Consider the following 10398-nt stretch of genomic DNA (forward strand, 5'->3'; position numbering starts at 1 on the left):
TTGGCTTCAGCTGAAATAGCACCGTAATAACCTCAAATAGGTCAAACATATGATATCCTTTGGGAATTTTCCTCTGGGAGATCTGATGTGTTGACTTGAGGTCTCTAAAGCCTTGTTCACATTTGGTATTTTGATGTGACTCAAATCCTTTTTCCTGCAGTCAACAGCCAAAAAGCACATGGAATCAGATATTTCATGCCACATTTAAAACCACCTTTGTAGGTTTTTAGACAGTTTGGTATATCTTGTTGCTTGCTAGCTACTCTGTTGACAATTTTGAGAAGAACATGTGTTAGTTAACAAGCTTGTTAATTGTTTTCAATCAAATTAGGGAATGTGCTGAAGGCTAGAGGGAGATATAAACATTTTGCTTTCACCGTTCTGATCCTTCCATATCTATGAAGGCCAGGGGCCATTCTGATGTTTTGAGAGGTGTCAATTTTAGACTCTGCGCCTTACTCCCGCTCCCTTTTCTACTGTGCTGCTCCCTTGTGTCTTGTTCTTTAGATAACAGGTGCTGCTCTGGCCTCCATGACACAGTCTGAATACATCAGTCACAGATTGGGCTCTCACTCTCAGCCTGAGGTATTAGGGAGTTAGTGGATAAAGGCATTACTGTCTGAAAGGTGCTGAGCCAGGTGTGTGTGAGAGATCCGGGTAAAGCGCTCGGGTCAGGAGGAGGATCTTGTGTCCTCTGTCCTGCTGCTGGCACGGCTCTCCTTTTCCTTTCTCTCCCGCTGTTCATCTTTCCTCTCATCATTCCTCTCTAATCCTCCTCTTTTACTGTTTCACTCCCTCTTTCTCCTCGATCACCTTTCACTCACACTTCAACATATTCTTCGTAATCTCTTTTCTCACACTATCCCTCCTTGCCCTCCCCCCGCTCTCCTTCACCATGCTCTCCCTCTGAGTGTCCTCGCTGTCGGCGACAGCCTCTCTCCCTCCGTTGCCATGGATTTGGGTAGCCTGACCACGGTGGTTGCCAACTCTGCCTACATAAGCGCCCGCGGCAGCTTCGATGGCTCCAACCCGGCAGCCTCGCGTGACAAGAAGTACCACGCCCGCCTCAAGCTGCCCCATATCACCGTGTGTGAGGGCCTCCAGGAAACCCTGGACCTAACCTTTCAGTCAGTCTGCGTGGAGCAGCCCATCGGCAAACGTCTGTTCCGCGAGTTCCTGGAGACGGTGCCCGAATACCACGGTCCTTGCCACTTGTGGCGGGACATCGAAGAGTACGACTTAGCCGAAGACACAGACCGGGCCCAGAAGGCATCTAGGATCGTCCAGCGTTACCTGGAATCCTCTGCTAAGCTCTACTGCCCCTTCCTGACCCCGGAGACCGTGACCCAGGTGAAGGAGGCACAGCAGGGGGCTGGCGACACCCTCTTTTCCCAGACACTGGTCTCGGTGCTGGGCTACCTCCAGGAAGTTCCCTACACCTTCTTCCTGGAGAGCATGTACCTGAAGAGGTTCCTGCAGTGGAAGTGGCTGGAGATGCAGCCCATGGACCAAGACTGGTTCCAGGACTTCCGTGTGCTTGGGAAGGGGGGTTTCGGAGAGGTGTCTGCCTGCCAGATGAAGGCCACGGGGAAACTGTACGCCTGCAAGAAGCTCAACAAGAAGAGGCTGAAGAAGAGGAAAGGCTATGAGGTGAAAAGACGGGGTGGGAAGGAGGTAGTTTCTGAGGGTCTTTGGTGTGGTCCATCATCTCTAGTCATGTGATACTTCCTGTATGATATCCGATGATATCCCAAGAGGAAATCAGTTAATTAGAATACAGGTCTCTTCTGTAGCCTATTAACGCTAGATCAAGCTGAGTCACAATGACTATTGACATGGAAGGGTTGTGCTACAGTGTGTGGCCAGGTGTCATACCCTCTGTGACTGTGTTAGAACCCCTGTAATCTTGAGTGAAACATTTGCCTCCGTCTTAGCTCTCTGTGTTAAACACAACACAGGGATAGAGGGATTACGGAAAAGCTGTTCTCAATGGAACTGCTGGGGAAGGTTAGTCCATGTCCTGTACAGCGAGTACAATGCCCTGGTAAAATTGCCCCTTGCTAAGGTCAATCACTGAATCAAGGATTCCACTTCATATCTTTCACCTATTCAGGTCAGTGATTACTTCTCAGGGCCTACTGCTGAGATACTGTATATAATGACCAGATTGTCTCCCTGACAATGGGAGTCTTGGGAGCTTATCGCTGTATTCCCTCAGTGGACAGATTTTGACTGGAGTGGATCCTCTCGCTTTGCCTCTTCCTCGCTGCCTACCGGTATGAATTTGTGAGTGATGGTTGCTATTGTCATGTTTGTCCCTCTACTCTAGGGGGCGATGGTGGAGAAGAGGATTCTTGCCAGGGTTCATAGTCGCTTCATCGTGTCACTGGCCTACGCTTTCCAGACCAAGGATGAGCTTTGCCTGGTTATGACCATCATGAATGGAGGAGACCTGAAGTACACACACACACACACACACACACGATAGATTTGTAACATGTTTGTTCCCATACATTTGAGTAATTTAGCAGACACTTATCCAGAGCGACATACAGGAGCAAATAGGGTTAAATTGTTCAAGGGCACATCAACATATGTTTCACCTAGTCAGCTTGGGGATTCGAACCAGCGACCTTTCGGTTTCTGTCCCAACGCTCTTAACCACTAGGCTACCTGCCACCCCAGGTACCACATCTATCTGGTGGATGAGAACAACCCAGGGTTTGAGGAGCCCAGGGCCTGTTTCTACGCAGCTCAGATCATCCAGGGCATGGAGCACCTCCACCAGAAGAGAATCATCTACAGAGACCTCAAACCTGAGAACGTGCTGCTGGACAATGAAGGTACACAATGAGAGGTGTGCATGTACAAACAAACACACCCACACGCATGTGATGCTTGTGTGATGTGACGCTGTCCGTATGTCCTTAGGTAACGTGCGTATCTCTGACCTGGGTCTGGCAGTGGAGCTGAAGGAAAACCAGACAAAGATCAAAGGCTATGCCGGAACTCCAGGTCAGTCTCGGGCTGCAGCGGTCCGACCTCATCTCACAATGGGGTTTCACGTTTAGTGTCTCCAAGAGGTTCCGTATTGGCTCTTGTGACTGTCCTTTTGATATCTGCCCCCAGGGTTTATGGCCCCAGAGCTCCTGAAGGGGGAGAAGTATGACACCTCAGTGGACTATTTCACCCTAGGGGTCACACTGTTTGAGTTTATGGCCGCCAAGAACCCCTTCAGGGAACGCGGAGAGAAGGTAACCTGCTCTATCCCTCCTCCCTTTCATCCCTTCACATTGAAAGTGCACACCGGATAACAGTGTAGTTCGTCAATTCTGGTCGTATAGAGCCACTGGAGTCTGAAGGCTTTCCTTCCATCCCAGCATTTACACACCCGCCTTTGATTCTTCCTTCAAAAGCCATCATTATTTGAATCAAGGGTGTGTCTGTGCAGGGTTGGAACAAAAGCCTGCACACCCAGTTGCTTTATGGCTTTGATGTACTGTTGCTAACCTGCGGTCATCTTCTGGTCAGGTTGAGAAGGAGGCACTAAAGGAGCGCATCATGACCGGGACAGTGGTCTACCCAGAGACATTCAGTGAGAACGCCAAGTCCATCTGCTCTGCGCTGCTGGAGAAACAGGTGGACAAGAGACTAGGTTTCAAGGACGGGACCTGTGACGAGATCAGGACACACCCCTTCTTCAGCGCCATCCACTGGACGAGACTGGATGCAGGTACCAACTGCTATTTCTCAGTGCTAACTGAACCAAAAGTTAAGTTGTGTTTGTGGGATGGATTTGGGCCATGATCATTTTGCTGTGTCACACTCTACAGCTGCCACAAAGACAGACTCCCAATCAGAAGCACACCATCCCTTCTTCTGAAGTTCACTCAGTAAGAGCCTCTCTAACCCCCTCCCTCTCTCCTACAGGCATCCTGCCCCCCCCGTTTGTCCCTGACTCCAAGGTGGTCTACGCCAAGGACCTGGATGACGTGGGGGAGTTCTCTTCGGTGAAGGGAGTGGGGCTGGACGACCCCGACCGGGTGTTCTTTGACGAGTTCTCCTCTGGGAACATTGCCATCCCCTGGCAGGAGGAGATGATTGAGACGGGGATCTATGGTGAGCTCAACGTGTGGGGACCCGCAGGCACCATACCCAACGACCTGCGCAGGGAGTCCATCTTGGAACAGCCCAAGTCATCCACCTGCTGCTTGGCGTGATTGTCTCTTTGGAAACGGAGGACGAGGAAGGGAGCTCAGACGTTCCGGATCAGACCAACCGTAGCTCTTTGAGGTTGTGTTTAGTACATCCGGAAGTGCTGCCAACTGAATATGTTTTTGAACGCTTTACGTTTAGAGTAGAACAATGAGAGAAAGTGTAAAAAAGAAGAAAACATACACCTCAAAGGGCATTGATGGGAAAATGTGTCGCCATAGTGACAACACCTGGACCCAGACAAACACTCAGACAGTCCAGAACAGCAATTCAGGTTCTACACAATAACGTTGCCATGGAGATGGAACTCCTGAGTGGCATGGCATTCTGACTGCTCATTGGTTGAGATTGAGAGAGTGTTCCGCTGCTCTTAGAGTGAAACTGTTAGATGGACTTTGGACCTTTGTACTTCAGTTGGGCCCAGCAATAGATATTCTGTATTCTCAAAGCATACTGACAGATCATTTAGCAGCATCAATATATAAGTGTGTGTGTGTGTGTGAGTGAGAGAAAACGAGATGCTTTCTGATTCTGCTCACTATAACACTAGTGAAATGTGCTAAGAAACATGAAATCTTGCAGTTCTCTAAATATGTCGATATACACTGAATCTAACAAACATCAGGAACACCTTCCCAATATTGAGTTGCACCCCCGCCCCCCTTGCCCTCAGAACAGCCCCAATTGATCAGGCATGAACTCTACAAGGTGTCACAGGGATGCTGGCCCATGTTGACTCCAATGCTTCACACATTGTGTCAAGTTGGCTGGATGTCCTTTGGGTGGAGGACCATTCTTGTTACATACGGGAAAATGCTGAGCGTGAAAAACCCAGCAGCGTTGCAGTTCTTGACACCAACTGGTGCGCCTGGCACCTACTACCATACCCTGCTCAAAGGCACTTCAATTTCTTGTCTTGCCCATTCACCTTCTGAATGGCACACATACACAATCCATGTCTCAGTTGTCTCAAGGCTTAAAAATCTTTCTTTAACCTGTCTCCTCCCCTTCCTCTACACTGATTTGAAGTGGATTTAACAAGTGACATTGATAAGGGATTATAACTTTGGAAAGAGCACTTGTTAATGTTTTGTGTAAGAGCTTACCTTGTTGAACTAGTCTGTTTTCAGGTATAGTGGAAAAAGGTTTGTTTACCATTGTCATAAATGCAGGTGATACTGTCTCGAGTAGATGTCTATGTATATATAGTAACTTTCAGAATATCTGTGTTGATGCCAATGCAGACTATGCGTAAGTAGCGAGAAATGAACATATTTTTCACGCTGTAGTGCAAAGCAAATTTATTTACAAAACATTTGTGGTTGTATCAAATGTATGAAAAAACATTGGTAGATAAAATTTCATTTTGAAAAGTCACATGGTTTAGATTCATTTTGGTTTCTGGGTGTTTTGCAGGACACGGGTTGTAAATATAATGTAGCTCACAGCAATGTCCTTGAAACCCAGAATCTGCTTTTGTTATCGGTCTAATATGAATGTACTCACACAATGGGCTCCAGGCAGTCTGTAGTGAGCTCCTGTTTCATCCATCCCACAGTGGAGAACAATCTCTCTTATTTCTCTTTCTCAACACTTTTCCTCTGAGTCTCCTCTACTCCCTGGTATCTCCATTCTATCCCCTCTCCTCTCTTCACTCTCGTGCCGTGGCCTTGAAGATCATCACGTCCCCCTCCTTTTGCTCTGTCATCAGTGTTGTATCAAAACAACTCTTAAATCTCTCTGTGAACTTCAGGTCTGACTGGAACCTCACCTTATTGGCCCACATCAGCGTGGTGCCACTTCCTGGTTTGCAGAAGTGGTGCATGGTTGCCAGCAGCTCCTCCAGGTTGTTGTGGTGATACACTACATCGGCTGCCAGCACGTAGTCATAGTGACAGGAAGTGCTGGGAAAGTCTTTCTCAAGGTCGTGACCCCAGGTGAGGGCAGTCACCTGGGGCGTGTAGCGGTAGCGGCCCTTGGAGTTCCAAGAGAGGTTAAAGGTCAGGTTGGGAAGGATTTCGGGTAGGTCAGTGGCCGTTACCCAGGCACCTGTAAAACAGGACACAAGGGGAACAGTCAGGGAAATGGAATCAGTCTGTCAAACCATATCACCAACTGACAGACTCATCTAGTAGACTGGCCAATGGCCATTATACAGTTAGCCAGACTGAAAAAGAGACAGATGGACAGACTCACCCAGTAAACTAGCCACAATAGACAGTAAGCCTGTCCCTGCTCCAATCTCCAGTACCGCTTTATCCAGGAAATTCACCTGCTGACGGTTATTCTCCAGGAACTGACTTAGAGCCACCGCCTACCCATACACACGCACAAACACATCACCAGCAGCAACCACATTATCATCATCACTGCGATCAACATCTACACACAATGATAGATAGAGCAACCCAGATCAGTCAATATGAATTAAAGTCCCAGTGCAGTCAAAATTCTGTTTTTGCTGTGTTTTATATCATATCGCACAACAGCTGATGAAACTAACACTGTAAATGTGTGCTGATTGTATTTTCAATCTACGCGGGAGTTTCTGCATCCCATGGTGACATCACCATGCAGTAAATTGGTTAATAGACCAACAGTGTGCCAAACCTCTCTGCCAATAACAGCTTCCACTCCACACGAACCACTCCCAGACAGTCCTAGCTAAGTTTTTTGCATGAGAAATATACTGAACAAATACATAAACGCAAGTGTCAAAGATTTTACTCAGTTACAGTTCATATAAGGCAGGTATTCCCAAACTGGGGTACGTACGCGAAATACCATCATGGGTACGCCAAATAAAAAGGTGAAAAACAAAATGTTCACATTTTCAAACAGCACATTTTATATTTTCCAATGGGGCTCTACATTTGGGTGAGGAAGAGTAGTCTCGTTTCACTGCCAAAGATAAAAATCAACCGTCTAGTGTTCAGCGAAACTTTTATTTTATTTTTTATTTCACCTTTATTTAACCTGGTAGGCCAGTTGAGAACAAGTTTACAACTGCAACCTGGCCAAGATAAAGTAAAGCAGTGCGACAAAAACACAGTTACACATGGGATAAACAAACATACAGTCAAAAACACAATAGAAAAATCTATATACAGTGTGTGGAAATGTAGTAAGAAATAACAACACAATGTCAAATACAGGTAGCCTAGTCAAATATAATTAACATCCAACCACATTAACTGTTACTCTCTCGCAGGAAACCTTCACTCTTGCGCAGACATTTAGAAAAATGACAATTTGAAAGATAAGCCACAGGAGTTTTTTGAGCGAGAATAAAGGTGACTTTCGAGTAGTAAGACAAGTATAAAAGCAACAGATACCATTAATAAGAAGGGGCTAGAAGTGTCTTATATGGTGAGCTACCGAGTGGCTAGGACAGGCAAGTCCCATACTATTTGGAGGACTTGATTCTTCCTGCTGCCCCGGATATTGCTGGGACAGTGCTGGAGGAAAAGGCCAAATAAACTATACAGACAATGTCTTAATCAAACAACACTTTCACGATGTATCAGTGACATGGCAGGAAATGTTTTAAAACAATTACTGCTTTGCATACAAGGCAGTGAATTCTATGTGTTACAGCTGGATGAGTCAACAGACGTGGGGGGCCTGGCACAGCTCCTGGTACATGTCTGTTACAGCTGGATGAGTCAACAGACGTGGTGGGCCTGGCACAGCTCCTGGTACATGTCTGTTACAGCTGGATGAGTCAACAGACGTGGGGGCCTGGCACAGCTCCTGGTACATGTCTGTTACAGCTGGATGAGTCAACAGACGTGGTGGGCCTGGCACAGCTCCTGGTACATGTCTGTTACAGCTGGATGAGTCAACAGACGTGGTGGGCCTGGCACAGCTCCTGGTATGTCTGTTACGTTTATGGTGGTCAATTAAGGAAGACATCATCCCCTCTACAAACCATTGGAAACCAGGACAACATGAGAGAATATTTGAAACTACTGGACATCTTTGTGACATCAAATGGACTTTGGTGGTCATAATGTGTTGGTATCTGTACTGATGGCGCAAAAGCCATGACAGGGAGACATAGTGGAGTGGTAACACGTGTGCAAGCAGTTGCTCCCAACGCCACTTGGGTCCACTGCAGCATCCACCGAGAGGCTCTTGGCTCCACTGCAGCATCCACCGAGAGGCTCTTGCTGCCAAGGGAATGCCTGACAGCTTGAAATGTGTTTTGGACACTACAGTGAAAATGGTTGATGTTGTTAAAGCAAGGTCCCTGAACTCTTATGTATTTTCTGCATTATGCAATGATATGGGCAGCGACCATGTAACGCTTTTACAACATACAGAAGTGAGCTGGTCATCAAGGGGCAAAGTATTGACACTTTTTTTTTTTAACTGAGGAGCTTAAAGTTTTCTTTACTGACCATCATTTTCACTTGTCTGACCGCTTGAATGATGACAAGTTTCTCACACTGGCCTGTCTGGGTGATGTTTCTTCTCACCTGAATGATCTGAATCTAGGATTACAGGGACTCTCCGCAACTATATTCAATGTGCGGGACAAAATTGAGGCTATGATTAAGAAGTTGGAGCTCTTCTCTTTCTGTATTAACAAGGACAATTCACAGGTCTTTCCATCATTGTATGATTGTTTGTGTGCAAGTGAACTCAAGCTTACGGACAATGTCAAATGTGATATAGTGAAGCACCTCAGTGAGCTGGGTGCGCAATTACGCAGGTACTTTCCAGAAACGGACGACACAAACAACTGGATTCGTTACCCCGTTCATGCCCTGCCTCCAGTCCACTTACCGATATCTGAACAAGAGAGCCTCATCGAAATTGCAACAAGCGGTTCTGTGAAAATTGAATTTAATCAGAAGCCACTGTCAGATTTCTGGATAGAGCTGTGCTCAGTTTCAACATTTGAGAGTGCGTTGACCCTGGTGCTAGAGGTGGTACTCAGCTGGAGGTTGAATGTTTGAAGGGTAATGGGACTATAAAAAGTTTAGGCCCTAAGCTATGGATTTGACATGACTGGGCAGGGGCACAGCCATGGGTGGGTCTGGGAGGGCATAGGCCCACCCCACCCACTTGGCAGCTAGGCTGACCCACGGGGAGCCAGGCCCAGCCAATCAGAATTTAGTTTTCCCCCACAAAAGGCTTTTATTACAGACAGAAATACTTCTTAGCACCCCCTGCTGCATTGCCTTTAAGTTCAATCATCATGTTACTGAGTGTCTTTTGAACTCACCCCTGGCCAGACAAGGGCGCCATAGGAGTCCAGAGACTCTCTAATGCAGATTTCATGACCAGCGATAAGGAAAAACTCCTTCCCCAGGCTGTAGGAAACACTGGACTCCCTGGCCATCTGCTTACAGTCAGACACCACTGTAGAGGACAGGACCACAACATAACCAGGTACACTACACACCACACTGGACGGCCAACTGTTAATAACCAGTACTACACACGGTCACAACATAACTAAGACTGACTGTTACACACAACAGCATCAGAACCACAACACAACCACACTGGACTGCTGATATAATTGACCGTGACCAATAGAACACATTCACCATTCCTTACTGTTAGGGTTAGGAAACCACTGCTTGCGTTCATCTTGTGTTCCATTTTCCATCACCTGTGGTCTCTCTTCTTCTTCCTTGTTCTCACCCGGCTCTCCGTCTGTCCTCTCCTTCTTGGGATCCTCTTGGTCTGGCTGTTTGACTGTAGAGGGGACCTCCATCGCCACAGAACACTGTCGACATTAGACAAAACTTTAGTTGACCTTGTGTGTGCATCCATCCGTACATGTGTGTGTAAATACTGTATTGGTTAGGCTACATGTTACATGTGTGTGTAAATACTGTATTGGTTAGGCTACATGTTACATGTGTGTGTAAATACTGTATTGGTTAGGCTACATGTTACATGTGTGTGTAAATACTGTATTGGTTAGGCTACATGTTACATGTGTGTGTAAAACTGTATTGGTTAGGCTACATGTTACATGTGTGTGTAAATACTGTATTGGTTAGGCTACATGTTACATGTTACATGTGTGTAAATCCAGCCAAGGAAGCTTGGACTGGGCTATGATGAACTGGGCTCTTTTCCCTTATCTCCCCTGGGTCTGGTTGTCTGGGTTCGGGCCCAGAGAAATACTTATTTATAACCAACCATCAGCAGACCACTCGG

General features: G+C 46.8%; 2 protein-coding genes across 2 annotated transcripts; one reads left to right on the forward strand and one right to left on the reverse strand.

Annotated features, from left to right (window-relative positions):
• The first annotated feature begins 61 nt into the window (after positions 1 to 61).
• LOC135519010 (rhodopsin kinase GRK1-like) lies at positions 62 to 5592 on the forward strand. Its single transcript, XM_064944044.1, has 7 exons — positions 62 to 1650; positions 2330 to 2457; positions 2686 to 2843; positions 2932 to 3015; positions 3130 to 3254; positions 3532 to 3733; positions 3931 to 5592. Exons 1-7 carry the CDS (start codon positions 952 to 954, stop codon positions 4218 to 4220), a joined length of 1686 nt encoding a protein of 561 aa, XP_064800116.1. The 5' UTR covers positions 62 to 951; the 3' UTR covers positions 4221 to 5592.
• A 272-nt stretch (positions 5593 to 5864) lies between these two features.
• LOC135519450 (protein-lysine methyltransferase METTL21C-like) lies at positions 5865 to 9946 on the reverse strand. Its single transcript, XM_064944688.1, has 4 exons — positions 9787 to 9946; positions 9449 to 9585; positions 6412 to 6529; positions 5865 to 6264 (listed from the first exon to the last, which is right to left on the reverse strand). Exons 1-4 carry the CDS (start codon positions 9944 to 9946, stop codon positions 5867 to 5869), a joined length of 813 nt encoding a protein of 270 aa, XP_064800760.1. The 3' UTR covers positions 5865 to 5866.
• Positions 9947 to 10398: the final 452 nt, after the last annotated feature.

Source organism: Oncorhynchus masou, chromosome 29, assembly GCF_036934945.1.
Source record: "Oncorhynchus masou masou isolate Uvic2021 chromosome 29, UVic_Omas_1.1, whole genome shotgun sequence".
Taxonomy (NCBI): domain Eukaryota; kingdom Metazoa; phylum Chordata; class Actinopteri; order Salmoniformes; family Salmonidae; genus Oncorhynchus; species Oncorhynchus masou.